We start from the raw sequence: 16,492 nt of genomic DNA on the forward strand, positions 1-16,492 counted from the left end.
GCAGCACCACCCTTGGAACATCAACAGCTTTCTTAGGTCCCTGTTCCCACAGCACTGCATGCCTCTACCCGACACTTCTGATCTCTGGAGATAAGGGCCTGCCCGCTGTCCTCCCCCAAGCTGAGAAGGTCTGCGCCCACTGATAAGGTCTTAGTGATGGCTAGTTTTAACTGTCAGCCTGACAAAGGGCAGAATCAGTCACCTGGGAGGAAAGTCTTGACTGAGAAGTTGTTTAAACCAGGTTACCCGGTGGGTAAGTCTGTGGGGGGGGAAGTTGTCTTGGTTATTATTTGGTGTGGGAAAGACCCAGCCCACTGTGGGCGCCACCATTCCCTAGGCAGAGGGTCCCAGACTGTGAAAGAGTAGAGCAACCAAGCTGAGCCCAAGCAAGTGGCTGCAAAGGCATTTGTTTTCTCTGCTCTTGACTGTGGAGGTGATGTGATTGGCTGCCTGGAGCTCCTGCTGCTGTGACGTCCCTACAGTGATGACCTGTCCTATAACCTGGAATCTTGGATCCAAAAATAAATCCCTGTTGCCGGGTGTGGTGGGGCACGCCTTTAATCCCAGCACTCGGGCGGCAGAGGCAAGCAGATCTCTGTGTGTTCAAGGCCAGCTTGGTCTACAAGGTGAGTCCAGGACAGCCAAGGCTATACAAAGAAACTCTGTCTCGAAAAACAAACAAAAACCCATGTCTTCCCTAAATTGCCTTTTTGTCTGGCTACTTTTTCACAGCAACAGAAACGAAATCAGGACAGCTTGGAATGTGGTCACCATGAGACCATGTCACCAGGCAGGACTAGACAGGTATGACCTCTGAGACCTGGAGCAACATCCACCTTGTCACCTACCCTTCCCTTCCCACCTACAGGATGGCAACTCCCAACCTTCCTTGACCCCACTTAGCCAATACAGACAGGAAAGCAGGTAGAGCACCGGGCATAGGCAGGAGTGCATTATGGGGTTTTTTTGCAGCCATGCAAGGCCCAGCCACTGTCCCCTGGTCCAAGCTTCAAGCAATAGGTCCAAACACCTCCACATAGCAGAGCAGGAACAGGACAGGCCCGAAGGGACAGCCAACTGAGACAGAAAAGGAGGCAAGAGGTCTCACAAGGCATGCTGTCCCAGATAAGGCCAAGGCCTTAGGACAGAGGGACAACTCAGATGGTTAGCACACAGCCTCTATGACTGGAGGCCACAGACTGCTTGGGCTCCCCAGAGATTCCACAAGACAAGGGTGGTCGGAGTACCCAGACCTACCCCTTTTGAGCCCTTGGTGCAGCATCTGCGCGGCACAGAAACTACCGTAACCTTCAGACAGATGCTGAGGGTCTTCATGGGCACAGTGCAAAGCGGGAAAAGTAGACAGGGTACAGAGAGAGCCACGACAGTCCCTGGGAACAAGGACAAGAGGAGTCAGGACACGGGGCCCCAGGTCCAGTAGACCAAGGAGGTCACGTTGCAAGGCCACATCACAAAGGCCCTGGTCAGGCCTTATCCTAGAACAGGAGTGCAAAGAGGGAAGGAACGGCCACTCAGATGCAGGATGAGGCCCGCGGGGTGTGAAGACTGACACAAGCACTGAAGGCAGAGCAGGTGGGTGGGGGTGGGGCGGAACAGGACATTCCATAAGGCGGCCAGGCGGGTGGTAGGCAGGACAAGGTCCAGCCACACAGCAAGGCAGGGAAAGCCACACTGGCTGAGGAGCGAAAACATTCTTGTGGAAAAGTGACCATCCAGACAGAGCAAACAGCAGTCACACAGGACACAGGCTAAGTGGATACCGTTTGGATTAAAAAGGTCTGCCCCTAAAATGACACCATGGAGACTGGAGTAGCACCAACCACGAAAACACTCGTGGCGCACAGTGACTGGAGGGCCGAAATGTCAAATTCATAACAAACTCCAAGGATCAAAAATAAAGGAGGCCACACAAGGCAGTGGTGGCATACACCTTTAATCCCAGCACTCGGGAAGCAGAGGCAGGCGGATCGCTGTGAGTTCAAGACCAGCCTGGTCTACAAAGTGAGTCTAGGACAGCCAAGGCTACACGGAAAAACCCTGTCTCGGAGGAAAAAAAAAACAGAACAATAAATAAATAAATGAAGCTGGGTGGGATGCAGACACCTGTAATGCCAGCCCTTGGGAGGGGTATCAAGAGTTTGAGGTTAAGCCGGGCGTGGTGGCGCATGCCTTTAATCCCAGCACTTGGGAGGCAGAGGCAGGCAGATCGCTGTGAGTTCGAGGCCAGCCTGGTCTACAAAGTGAGTCCAGGACAGCCAAGGCTACATAGAGAAACCTTGTCTCAAAAAAAAAAAAAAAAAAAAAAAAAAAAAAAGAAGAGTTTGAGGTTAGCCTGGGCTATTTAGTGAGATCCTGACTCACAAACAGGGCTGAGTATGCATTTGGTTGGTTTTCTGCTTACCTAACATGCATGTAGCCCTGGGCTCAATGCCTAGTAAAGTATAAACCAGGCACAGTGGCACACACATGTAATTCCAGTACTCAAGAGGAAGGTCGAGGCTACCCTTGGCTACCCTGGAAATTTGAGGCCAGCCTGAGTTGCACAAGACCCTGCCTTAAAACTTAAAAACAGCCTGGCATGGTGGCACATGCCTGCAATCCCAGCACTTGGCAGACAGAGGCAGGTGGATAATTTGAAGCTATCCTAATCTATACAACCAGGTCCAGGCCAGCCAGGGCTATATATAGTGAGACCCTGCCTAAAAAAGTAAATAAAACAATTTAAAGCTGGACATAGTAGCGCACACCAGAGCTAGGGGACAGTGACAAGTGGCTTCTTGGGCCCCAGTCTAACAGGACAGTTTTAGCTACTGAGAAATCTTCTCTTAGAAAATAAGGTGGCCAGCTCCTGAGGACAAACACTTGAGGTTGGCCTCTGGTCTCCTTGTGTACCTGTGTTCACACATGAACACACATACACACACACACACACACACACACACACACACACCCCAAAATAGAGAATGAAAGAGAAACCAAAACAAAGATTTTTCGATTCAATTTTTAAAAAATACTTGGAAAACATAAAGAGACTCTTCGCAATAAAGTCAGAAAGGGTCGCCCAGCAGGCCCAAGCCCCAGCTCAGCAGGTACCCACAGAAAACAAACCAAAGCCACAGGAGACCCATCTTTAGCAACCTGCACACAGACTGTGGGGGCACCGGGGCTTCTCACACACACAGTGTGAGAAGGATCCAGAGGCTGGAGGCTGTCTCCGACTTTACACACATACACCTGAGCACCTCAGAAAGCTGAAGTCATCGCCACACAGCACTTTATGACACAAACAGCAGTAATCTTCCATCTGCGGAGAGTGAGGCAGGAGGGTTTGGAGTTCCAGGGCAGCCTGGGCTACAAAGTCAGAAAACTGAACAAGGGAGCAGCAGCGCACAGAAGCCGGGATGAACCTCACACATCTGAGCTAAGATGGGGGGGGGGGGTGGAGGCTTCCATTGGGTGCTGGCAACACTTCAGGTGGAAAACACTCGGGGCCCTGTGCAGGTGTACCGGAAACTGAGAGGAGTCAGGGGAGCCCAAAGCCTAAGACAGCCTGGGCCAGAACAGGTCTTACAGACAGATGAGTTTGCAAGTGAACGCCAAGGGCAGTGACCAGATGCCTAGAGGAGAGGACAGGTGAGTGGATATTGGGGCAGGAGGGGGGCACAAGGGGGGCCAGAGTGACTAAGCCCTGGATGAGAGTAAGATGTCTAGAAGGACATCCTTGGGGACCCACCCGGGAAGGCAGAGCAGGGAAACTGCTGACAGAGACACTGAGGGGGCTAGGGCTGGAGGGCAGGGTTGTTGGAGCAGAGCTCTGACTCTGTGGGAGAACTCTGCACCCCTACTATGCTACATGCCTCTGCCATGTTCTCTTTAGAAACCAGGCTAATCCAGTAGTGGTAGCACACGCCTTTAATCCCAGCACTCGGGAGGCAGAGGTGGGCGGACCTCTGTGAATTTGAGGCCAGCCTGGTCTATAAAGTGAGTCCAGGGCAGCCAAGGCTACACAGAGAAACCCTGGCTCAAAAAACAAAAGACAAAACAAACCCTAAACAAAAACACAAGGCTATAACCAGGCGTGGTGACGCATGCCTTTAATCTCAGCACTCGGGAGGCAGAGGCAGGTGGATCGCTGTGAGTTGGAGTCCAGGACAGCCAGGGCTCTGTTACACAAGGAAACCCTGCCTCAAAAAAAAAAAAAAAAAACAAAACCAACCAACCAACCAACCACCAGGCTACGTGGGCTGGGGAGACTTGGTGAAAGTCTGACAGCCTGAGTGATATCCCTGGAACCCATGTAAACTGTGACTTGTGTCTGTGACCCCAACACTCCTATGGTCAGATGAGAGGCAGAGACAGGAGAATCCTCCAGAAGCCCACGAGGCAGCTAGCTTGGAAGACACAGCACAACGGCAAACAAGGTAGAAGGCAAGGACCAGTATCTGAGCTTATCCTCTGACCTCCACATATGCACCATAGCACACGCACACGCTCACACATGAACGTGTACACACATGCACATCCAAACACAAAAATGAAATCTTTTACGGGCTAGAGAGATGGCTCAGCAGTTAAGAGCACTGTCTGCTCCTCCAGAGGTCCTGAGTTCAATTCCCAGCAACCACATGGTGGCTCACAACCATCTATAATGAGATCTGATGCCCTCTTCTGGCCTGCAGGTGTACATGCAGCCAGAGCACTGTATATGTAATAATAATAAATCAATCTTTTTTTTTTTTTTTTTTTTTAAGGTTTTTAGCCTGGCATGGTAGCACACACCTTTAATCCCAGCACTCAGGAGGCAGAGGCAGGGGGATCGCTGTGAGCTCGAGGCCAGCCTAGTTTACAAAGCGAGTCCAGGACAGCCAAGGCTATACAGAGAAACCCTGTCTCAAAAAACAAAACAAAAATTTAAAAAGGAGGGGGTGTTGAAATTTATTACGTATGCCGTGCCCCACCATGTATGCTTGCAGGCCAGAAGAAAGCATCAGGTCACATTATAGATGGTTATGAACCACCCTGTGGTTGCTGAGAATTGAACTCAGGACCTCTGGAAGAGCAGTCAATGCTCTTAACCTCTGAGCCATCTCTCCAGCCCCCAAAAAAGGATTTTAAAGAAATAGGGACTTGCCAACTCAGAAGCTACTCTCCCACTTGATGGCACAGGGAGGTAGGTGTGACAGGAAAGTCAAAGGTCCAAGGCTCTCACAGTGGGTGATGCAGCTCTTGGGGTTACTTGGAGACAAGGACACTGGCATGTGCCTGGGAAGGCAGGGACAGCTGTGGGTGCCACTGGCCTCAGCAGCACAGGCAGGAGAGAGCGAGCAACTAGATCCCCACGGAGCTGGAAGAAACCATGCACAGAAGAGACTGGCCACTCGAGGTAGCTAGACTACAAGAGAGGGAGGAAAACGGTCCTGGCCCCACTCGCAGGCAGAGGCCAGGGCCGGGCAATGGGCCACAGCCTGGATGGCCTCTGTAAGGTTGCATGTGACCATCTCACCATAGGTGATATGGGTAACAGGACGCGAATCAGGACTGGGTGTATTCAGCTGCCCACAGAGTGACCTCACCTGTCCAGAGGCATCTTGGGCAACTGGGACAAACTGCCAATCCACTCCTTCACAAACAGGACACCAAAAACCCTGCCCAGGACAGATACAGTAGCTCAAAGTTCAGCACAGAACATACAGGAGCCCTGGGGTCACTACTGTCACCAGCCCTCAGACATGCTAAAAGGAAAAGGAAAAACAGCCATCAGGCTAGTGGATGGCCTCATCTTCCCTTTTGAAGATTTTCTTTTTTTTTTTTTTTTTTTTTTTTTTTTGGTTTTTCGTGACAAGGTCTCTCTGTGTATCCTTGGCTGTCCTGGACTTACTTTGTAGGCCAGGCTGACCTCGAACTCACAGTGATATGCCTGGCTCTGGCCCCCTGCCCGTTTCCCTCCCTCCCCTCCTCCCACACACACCCCCCACAAGTGCTGGGATTAAAGGCATGTGCCACCATGCCCAGCGTTTTTGGTTTTTTGTTTTTGTTTTTTCGAGACAGGGTTTCTCTGTGTAGCCTTGAGCGTCCTGGACTCGCTTTGTAGACCAGGCTGGCCTCAAACTCAAGTCAATCCACCTGCCTCTGCTTCCCAAGTGCTGGGATTAAAGGCGTGCGCCACCACGCCCAGCTTTATTTTCTTTTAATCTATGTGTATATGTGCAAGGCCAAGAGGTGGTGCCACATGCCTTTTATCCCAGTACTCGGGAAGCAGAGGCAAGCAGATCTCTGTGAGTTCAAGGCCAGCCTGGTCTACAGAGTCTACAGAGTGTGGGGGATGGGAGAAGGTACACATGAGTGCAGGTGCCCCTAGAGTCCCAGTGTGGGTGCTGGGAGCTGACCATCAGTCTCCTGCAAGAGCAGTACACACTCTTAGCTGCTGAGCCATCTCTCCAGCTCCCCTCACTTCCCTATTAAAACTCCTCATAATGTCAGGATAATGCTGTTGAACACTGTTTTAACCATACATAGAAATCAAATACATGAGAGAGAGAAAAGGGCAGGCGGGCCCGGAGCATGCTGGAGCCACAGCACAGGGGCAGACACACCTGCTGGGAGCTGGAGTGCGAGGTGTCAGCACAGAGACCCCAGGTTTTTGGGGTTCCAGGAGATGAATACAAACCCCTATGCTGGTAGTCTCCAAGGTTCACTTCAGACCATTTGTGGGGGACCCACACCTCATCCTCCCCAAGAAGAACAGGCTTTCAGTGCAGAGCCTGGGGATTTACTTCCTTGGCAGTTCAAGCCATCTTTGGGAGGATGGCCAAGGCTTGGAGAATGGAGATGGCTCCTAGACACAGGAGGAGAACCAAGCAGCAGGGAGGAGGGCTAACACACATCCTCTAAAGGCCTTTACCAGGCTGAGCAGGTATCCCGCCTGGCACGGTTCGGGGCATGGATGGAAAGGGTGATGGTTTGAATGAGACTGGCCCCCAGAGGCTCGTGTATTTGAAGGTTTGGCTCCCAGCTGGTGGACTTTTTAGGAAGGATTAGGAGGCATGGCCTTGCTGGAAGAGGTGTGTTGCTTAGGGTGGGCTGAGGTTTCAAAAGCCCACACAGCAGGCCCAGTCTCATGTTCTCGGCTCCATCTTGGTGGGTCAGAAGTAAAGCTTTCAGCTACTGCTTGAGCGCCCAGCCCTGCCTGATGCCGTGCTCCCCACCACGACAGTCACCCAACTCTCTGAAACTGTAAGCAGGCCCCCAATTAAATGTTTTCTTTTCTAAGCTGCCTTGGTCATGGCGCTGCATCACAGCAATAGAACAGTAACTAAGACAGGAGGCCAGCCCAGCTTCATGCTCCTCAGAGCCCAGCAGCTGTTCCTTTGGGCCCATTTTAAGCTCCCATTCAATGGCAAAGGAAACCACAGGAGGCCAAAGTGGCCACCGTCCCTCAGCAGCCCGAACCCAGGGAAGAAATGGCCCCAGCTATATATACTTACAGAGAAAAATAGCGTGCACATTGCAGCCTGGTAAACAGTCGTGGCTGACCCTGTCAGCCCGTTAGAGAGAACCAAAAATACCCCCTATAATTATGCTATTAAAACATACCAGAAAAATGGACTCACCCCAGTCAGAAAGGGTTCCTGGGAGGGCTACAGGGAGTCAGGAGGCCGTACATATTGGCTAAGGCATGTGACATCATCCACGAGGCTGATCTGGCTGGACAGCTGTCCTTGTCCCCTCTAAGACAATGCTAGCTCCCCATGGTGGCCAGTTCCTCAAGGGGCCAGTGTGAGTGGCTACCTGGACACCATCTGTGTTCTTTATGCACAAATGAAACAGGGCCCATCGGGTATCCAGCCCCAAGAAACACATGAAAGGACAGAGGTGTCCTTGACACTGGAAATCTAGGAGCAACTGAAGGAAAGGACATAGGCCTCCTCCCCACTGCCTGGTTCTCCTCCTGTGTCTGGGAGCCCCAAAACAACCATGGGTGTTCCAACTAGGAAAGAGACAATGAGGTGACAAGACTATAGCGGAAGACCACATGCAACAGATGCCACTAAAGCTGAGACAAGGAAGAGCTAAGGCAGCATCAAGGCCTCCTGGGAACAGGGGTGGGGGTGTTAGAAATCCAAAGGGTTAAATCAGAATTTGTGCTTAGCTGACCTTAGCTTTCAACCTTCCTACATCCACCCACAGTCCAAAAATATGAAATAAAGAACTCCGGAAGTATGCATTTGTACATTTTAATTTTTTTTTTTTTTACTTATGTATTAGTGAATACACGGAGGTGGTGTGCTTGTACTGCAGCAACTTTTGGGAGCCTTTACCTAGTTAGCCATCTTGCAAACCCTTAAATACCTTTTTTATTTAAAGACAGTGTTTCATTATATAGTACTGGCTGGCCGGAAACCCTGAAACCTAGAAGCAGACTGGCACAGAACCCACAGAGATCTGTCTGTCTCTGCCTCCCTAGTGCTGGGAATAAATGCTGTGCCACGATGCTGGGCTTAAATAGCCTTTAATGCCATATATGATGGTAATTACTAGATCTTATTATTAGCTACTATGGTTAACCTCTGAGCCTAATATGTAAACTAAATCTGGTCACAGGTGTGTATATAGAGTGACAATCGACATAGTTTGTTTGGTACAATGTCAGGTTTCCAACATCTACCATAAGTATTTGTTTGTTTTAGGAAAAGTGATTTATTGACTATACCACAAGAGGTTCACCAGGGTTTTTTGTTTGTTTGTTTGTTTGCTTTGCTTTTCCTGGTACTGGGGACTGAACCCAGGATATCACATATCCCAGGCCATCTTTCTATCACTGGGCTACGTCACTAGCCCCCCCTTTCCGCTTTTTACTTTGAAACAGCACCTGGTTCGTGATCTATATAGGCCTTGAATTTGTGACCTTCCTGTCTCAGCCTCCAGTGTAGTCCGGAGTTCAGGCTTTGGTCACCAAAACAAGCTCCAGCCGGGAGTCTTGGAGCATGTACCATACAGATAAGGGAGCAACTATAATTGAAAACTTGGCCGGGTGTGGTGGCGCACGCCTTTAATCCCAGCACCCGGGAGGCAGAGGCAGGCGGCTCGCCGGGAGTTCGGGGCCAGCCTGGTCTACAGAGGGAGTCCAGGACAGGCAAGTCTCCACAGAGAAACCCTGTCTCGAAAAACCAAAAAAAAAAAAAAAAAAAAAAAAAAAAAAGGGGCTGGAGAGATGGCTCAGAGGTTAAGAGCACTGCCTACTCTTCCAAAGGTTCTGAGTTCAATTCCCAGAAACCACATGATGGCTCAAGATCTGGTGCCCTCTTCTGGTGGGCAGGGCCACATGCAGGCAGGGCACTGTATACATAATAAATAAATAAATCTTTAAAAAAAAAAAAGGAAAAGAAAACTTGGCTATGAGGAGAGCCTTAGGCTCTGCTCAGCCTCCCTCCCACACCCCGACTCCCAACCCCTGTGGCCCCCCAGTTCTAGCAGCACACTACCCACCAAGCACGAGCTGGTCTCCTAAGGAGGCAGAGGGCCCTGGAACGTGCAGTGACCTTCTACCTATTCCCTCCATCCACGCTAACTCCCTCCATCCTACAGCCACCTCTTCCTGCAGCTCTTAGCCCCACCCTGGGTTTCCTTGGCCACCTAAGCCAGCTTGGCCTTCAGAGCCCACTCAGCACCAGGCAGCTGGTTCATGTGCCTTGTCCACTGACACTGCTCTGTCCAGATAGAGAAGGAAACAGACTTCGGAAGGTGCTCCTGGGATACCTCACTTGAAGGATTGTTGGAGAGACCTGTTTGGAAGGTCATTCCTAGAGAGTCCTTTGGGATGGCACTATTTGGCTGCCCTGTCTAGGATGCCGTTCCTGGGGAATACCATTTTGGATGGCATCACAGGGCCCCTGTGAGGGGGAGCTAATGGGAGCCTGTTTGTGGGTGTAACGGCAGCCTTTGCTCCTCTCTCCACCTATGAACACCTGCAGGGCTCACAGTGCCCTCAGGCCTGGTCAGGAAGAGTGACTGCTCTTACATGACCACCACTAGTCCCGTCTCCCACGCCCACCCCATGCCCAGGCGCCACTGGCCTGGAACGAGAACATGGCTCCCGGCTGCTTCCCGGTACTTTGTCCCATTGACCTAGATGAGAGGGCGCATGAATGACCAGGAGGGTTCAGGTTCAGGGAGCTGCACTCTGAGTGTGCAGCGTGGTGTGCCATGCAGGGTACGGGACTGTAGACCCTCTTGGAGACAGGTCCCGTGCATGGGAAGTGAGGGCACCAGTCCCTACCTCTCTTTGTTTTTGTTTTTGTTTTTGAGACAGGGTTTCTATGTGTAGCCTTGGCCATCCTGGACTCACTTTGTAGACCAGGCAGGGCTTGAACTCACAGCGATCCGCCTGCCTCTGCCTCCCAAGTGCTGGAATTAAAGGTGTGCACCACCATGCCTGGCTTGTCCCTACCTCTCTGAAGAAGAGTCCTTCATGCTGACAGGAACCAGGGCAGGAAGCCTCATCGTACTCCGTTCCCAGAGCCCTGACCTTAGTCGCTGATGGCCAATTCCTGGCCCTGCACAGCACGCATGGGAAAGTACGCAAGGGCACCCAACCACCAAGACCAAGGAGGAAGTGTTGGATGAAGGACTGGCCTTTCTCCAAAGACAGCTGATCCAGTCACCTCCCCAAGCCCAGGTGTTGAGAGTCACAGCCCAGGGACTAGAAATCAGAGTCTGGAAGTGGTCTTAAAGCTTTCTATAGCTCCATTTACAGGGGAGGTGATGAGGCCTAGAAAAGGCCACGCAAGTTCGGAGGAAGATGAAGGGACTGGCTGCCATCTGTTGCCTTTCGCCCACAAGCGCCTCTACCTACAGCCTGTCCCAGCAGACTCCTAGTCCTCCCAGTGACCTTAGTAGGTACCAGCCAGCAAAGAGGACAAAGAAATTTCCTCCCAGGGCTGTCCCTTTCCATCCATATGATCTTGGGCCTGTGAATTAATTCCATGAATAATTCTTTTTTTTTAATTAATTTATTCTTGTTACATCTCAATGGTTATCCCATCCCTTGTATCCTCCCATTCTTCCCTCCCTCCCATTTTCCCATTATTCCCCTCCCCTATGACTGTTCCTGAGGGGGATTACCTCCCTCTGTATATGTTCATAGGGTATCAAGTCTCTTCTTGGTAACCTGCTGTCCTTCCTCTGAGTGCCACCAGGTCTCCCCCTCCAGGGGACATGGCCAAATGTGAGGCACCAGAGTACATGAGAAAGTCATATCCCACTTTCCACTCAACTGTGGAGAATGTTCTGACCATTGGCTAGATCTGGGTAGGGATTTAAAGTTTACTGCCTGTATTGTCCTTGGCTGGTGTGAATAATTCTTCTTTTCTTTTTTTCCCAAGACAGGGTTTCTCTGTGTAGCCTTGGCTATCCAGGACTCACTTTGTAGACCAGGCTGCCCTCGAACTCACAGAGATCCTCCTGCCTCTGCCTCCTGAGTGCTGGGATTAAAGGCATGCGCCACCACACATGAATCCTAACAGCTGCATTCTGACAGGGAGTTCAAAAACCCATAGTGGGATAGAAGGCAGGTGTAAAAGCTGAACTTTAGTAAGGAGAGTGAAATGCAAATGAAGAAATGAGCATCTAATTACATTTCTAAAATAGTAACAGAGCTGAAAGGAGGTCTCAGAAGCACAGGGGGACAGGCTCACACAGGGCCCAGTCCTGGAGTCAAAGGGCTTGCCCTCCCCAACTCTGAAAGTAAGAGAGAGAACTCAGTACTGTCAACACAGGCAGGCAGAGACACCACCCAGGAAACAGCCTGGGGCCAGGATCAGAAGCCAGCATTTCTGCCCACCCCAGCAAGGTCACTTCCTCCTGCAGGACATTCCTCCCTGGCTGCTAGGGACCACCTGCAATAAGAATATGGCATGACACATGATTCTCCCTCAGTTCTCAAGTGGTCTCCAGCTCCTCCCCTAAACACAGTGCCATCTGGTAGCTTCCCTGTCCTGCTTACTCACCGTTCCCCCCACCCCCAGCATAAGGCAGGATCCCACCCCTCTGCCAGGCCTAGTCACTGAAGCTCAGCAGGGAGTCCACACACACACACAGTGCTGCAGGGGGAAGTGGGACCTCACCCATTCTGTGGCTACCAAGACTACAGTACCAGCAGCAGGAAAGGCTTTGCCATCTTACTGCTCTCTCTGGCCCTAAGCTCCAACAACAGATCTGACCACTGAGGGAGGGTTGATTGGTTCCTGTCTGAACTGGGGGCGGTGGGGGGGGGGGGAGCTAGATACCCTTCCCACCTCCAGCCTCACAGGTGGACAGTAAATGGTGACAATGAGAAGAAAGACACATGCCCACTGTTAACAGCGACACTTCTCAGAGGCAGTCTGTCAAGCCCAGGTGCCGCTCTGCCATGGATGTGCCGCCCGTGCTATGTGTTGGGCACCCTGAGAGCAGAGCCCATGTTGCCTTACCACAGGTATTTCTCAGTGAGGGAGCTTTCTTACTACCAGGCTCTCGCTTGGATTTTAAGTTCCTGATTGGCTTCCCCTGCGAGGCCAAGAATCAGGAGACCTGGTCCTTTCTCTCTCTAGCACAAACATCCTTCCTGGGTCCTGACCACTAGGTCTCCAGGACACCAGCTAAGTCGGCCTGGGCTGTTCACTAGTCCCTTGAGACTGAGGCATCACCTTGCCTGGCTTTTCAGGTTGTCATCCTGTTAGGGGAGTGGCAAGGGGGCTGAGCACCCCAGGATGATTCAAACCTCCAAGAAGGCCTGAGCCAGCACCCAGCCTTTAGGATGACTAACCTGTGAAGGCCTTGTTTCCAAAACACAGGGCTCAAACTGTTCAGAGGGTGGAGGTTGAGGGAGCCCTCGCAAGAGGTGAGGTGAATGTTCCACTTCCAGCAAGAGGTCCCTCAGTGATGACTACGCCCCATAGAAATGAACAGGATGCCAGCACCTCCTGTGTCACCACACAGAGCTCTTGGCTGGCTCTGTGCCCCCTGCCCACCTCCCCCAGAATAATGGCCAAGCCCACACCCAGGCTTGGTGTCAGGGTAGGCATGGCCTGTGCCTGAGTATGTTCTCATGAATGAACTTTATTGGGGGGACAGTTTGGGCCTAAGGAAAGACAGGAGCATTACTCATCAATATGCCTTTGAAAGCTCCCCAGGTGACTAACACACAGGCTGGGTGGAAACCCCTGAGCTGGCGAAGCCTCCTTCACATCTATCCAGACTCAGACTGGAAGATTCCCCTGCCACCCACACAGTGCAGCTGAAAAGCCAGGGGACCTCAAATCCCTGACTGATCCTCAGGGTGGGGGTGGGGGGGACCATAAGCTCTGGCTAGCAGCAGGCTGGACCTGAGCTCACCGTCGATTTCAGCACTGCCCACGAGCAAAGAATGGTTTTTGCATTTTTTTTTTTTTTTTAACGGCTGGAAAAAACATCAAGAGAATTTCATGATGTGAAAACATTCGCCATCTGGTCTGTCAGAGAAAAGTCTGCCAGGTTTGTTTAAGTACCGCCCCTGTCTGTGGAAAAGGACCTCTTCCATGAAGAGGGGGAAGCCTTTCTCCCCACACAAAAAGACCACCTCTTCCCTGGCCTGCTCTTCTTGTCCCCAAGCACTGACCTCAGGTGTCCTGAGAAACACCTCCTATTGAGGCTATCTCTGTAAGGGTTCCAGCCTTCCACACTGTCATCCACCCATTCGGCTTATTTTGACAGTTGGCCTGTCTACAGGCCACCAATGTGGGACCTGGCCCTTGGCTCTCCTAAGTGGAGGCTGAGCTGAGGACAGTGTCCCCAGGCTCCTCCCTCCTTTCCAAGCTCAATGGTTTTCATTGATTCCTGCCTTGAAAACTTCCCCCCCTCCCCATGCCTCACCACATTTCGGTTCTACAAATCAAAACTTCGCCTGGCTGGAGGTCGCAGTAGGGTCTGCCCAGGTTGCCTGACAGACACCCCAAGAGCCTGTTCCTAAGAGAGCTATCCCCGAAACAGGATGAGCCAAACATCGTCCCTGGAGGGACTGAGGGACTCATACACAGCCAATCCCCCACCTCTCTGCCCAGCAGATGGATTTCCACAAGGCAGACAAACTTTCACAAGGCAAAACGCCCCATCTCTCTGTGGGCTAACTTAATCGGACAGTGGAGGTCGAGGTCGCCGCCTGTCGAGGGGAGCTCACTGCTTCAGGAGGTGTAAGGGGGTGAGCAGCTGGGCACAGTGCCCTGGGTGAGACTGGGAGAGCCCCAAAGGAGCTCAGCACCTATGACACCAAAGGAGAAAAGCTCTTTGCAAGCAAGGGGCACATGCCACGATTGGAGAACTCCAGATCTGACGCCAGGCAGAGCCTCCTGGGGCGCCCTGTGCCCCAGTCCCTCTGGAAGGTAACCAAGTAGGGCAGGAGAAAGACAGCAGCTTTTTCTAAGGCATGGGACAAACACCCTCAGAACTGGGACTAAGAACGCTGGGGGCTGCGCCTAGGGCCCGTAGGACATTACTGACTTGAAAGTTCCAGGCAGAAGAACGCCGCCTTCTCCCAGATTGGTCAGGAAGTCATGATGCAAGTTTGACTACCCCCCCCCCCCCGTTCTTCTTTCTTAAACACGAAAGAGAAATTCGCGCTCCCCTTATGTCTCAGACACTAAGAGCCCCTCGCCGGGGCCTCTCCTCCCAGCCCGCGCGGAGACGCCCAGCGCTATCTGGGGCTCAGACGACCGCCGCTGCCTTGCCGTGCTTCCACTCGGTGCCCGGCCCGGGCCCACGGAGGCCGCCAGCGCGCTCACGCCTCAGGAATGTGGGCGCCCCGGGCCGCGAGTCCCGCGGAATCTCCTCGCCGAAGCTCGCCCGGGCGCACCCTCGCGGGGCCCGGCAGCGCAGCACAGGGGTCCCCGGACGCAGCCTTCCCGCCTGCGCCCTCCACTCACCCGCCAGGAGCGTGCAGGGCAGCAACAGCCAGTAGAGCCCGGCGCCCAGCACGTGCGGCTCCATGCCCCGTGGCCCGGGGACCGCCCGGGGTCGCGCCGCAGTGGCTAAAGGGAGGTGCGAGGGCCGAGGAAACCGCGCGCCATGGCACTCGGGGCGGGTCTCCGCACGTGCGGCGCGCCGCGGCCACGACCTCCCGCGGGCCTCGTCTTCGGACCGGCCGCGCCCTCTGATACCGACGACCGGAACCCGCGCGCGCTGGGGTGTCAGCCGGCCCCGAGCGGAACTCAGGGTGGCTCGCAGAGGCCGAGCTGGGCGGGATGGCGACTCGGGCGGCTCTCTCCCGGCTCCCGCCTGCGGGCCTTTATAAGCTCGGCCCCCGCCCTCCCGGAGTGCCCGCCTCCGCGCTTCCCCCCGACGGCCTGGCGCGCCCAGGCACCCCTAGCTGCCCAACTCAGTCTCCCTCCCCGCCTGGGTGGTGCGGGTGAGCCCGGGACCCTGATCCGCGCGCCCCCAAGACCCCATGCTGCAGTCACTCGCACAGTATCTATGGGGCGCTTCTCTCTGGGGGCCCCAGGCGCAGGGACCTGGGATTGGGGCAGTACAAAAAGATTCCCAAGGACCTGACTCTCCTGACCACCACCCCCGCCCTGGCAGCACCCACGCGCAACTGCGCCCCTCGTGGCTGGAGCAACTTTCGCTTTGCTCCCCAAGGCGCGAGGGCGCAGCGCCCTCTGGGGGCTGTCAATTGTTCCGAGTTCCTGTAACACCACCATGCCAGGCCTTGGTGATTGGCGTGGAGAGACACTGTAGTGCCCTGCCACTAGACAGCTGAGTCCCACTGTGGTCTGGATTGTGGCTTAAGAGCTGCTTCCAGTCATACATACCCCACTGTGTGGCTTGGCCTTAATCAGTGTGCTTAAGACAATAGCAGATGCTGCCAGAGGATGTGCTGTCCCATTGATGGCCAGACCAGGTCTGAGTCCTGCAGGTGCTGGATACCTCACCCAAGCCGCCTTGGTTTGGCTCAAGAAAGAAGGAAAGGCCGGGCGGTGGTGGCACATGCCTTTAATTCCAGCACTCTGGGAGGCAGAGGCAGGCAGGTCGCTTTGAGTTCGAGGCCAGCCTGGTCTATTAAGCGAGTCCAGGACAGCCAAGGCTACACAGAGAAACCCTGTCTCGGAAAAAACAGAAAAGAAAAAGAAAGAAAAGAAGGAAGGAAAAGGGGCTCAGGACTGTACAGCTGCACCAAGTTCAGCATGGCCAGACTCAGCTGCCCTGGGGAACGAGGAGTGTTAGAGGCAGAGGCAGAGACTGGAGAGATGCTGTAAGCGCTATTGAGCCCCAAGGCACCAGCAGGCTAAAGCCAACCAATCACCACGTCAGAACCTTAATTCTCCAAAACCACGAGAAGTGGGCTTTCTCCGGACATCTAGTGTTTAAACATTGCCTAGCTTTGTCTCCAAGATTGCCCTCTAGTCTGGCTCTGAAGGGGTGCTGCCAAGACGCGGAGAAGGTTCAGAAATCCATTCCAACCGGA

At 53.2% G+C, this 16,492-nt stretch overlaps 1 protein-coding gene across 1 annotated transcript in view; it reads right to left on the reverse strand.

The window, feature by feature from the left end:
- The window catches only part of Piezo1 (piezo type mechanosensitive ion channel component 1), a 64,934-nt gene extending 49,786 nt beyond the window's left edge, over positions 1-15,148 (reverse strand). The window contains 1 exon segment of the mRNA XM_051169272.1: positions 14,955-15,148. Coding sequence (XP_051025229.1) covers positions 14,955-15,018 — 64 coding nt within the window. The 5' untranslated portion in view covers positions 15,019-15,148.
- Between the last annotated feature and the right edge of the window lie 1,344 nt (positions 15,149-16,492).

Source organism: Acomys russatus, chromosome 26 (assembly GCF_903995435.1).
Source record: "Acomys russatus chromosome 26, mAcoRus1.1, whole genome shotgun sequence".
In the NCBI taxonomy this organism is placed as follows: domain Eukaryota; kingdom Metazoa; phylum Chordata; class Mammalia; order Rodentia; family Muridae; genus Acomys; species Acomys russatus.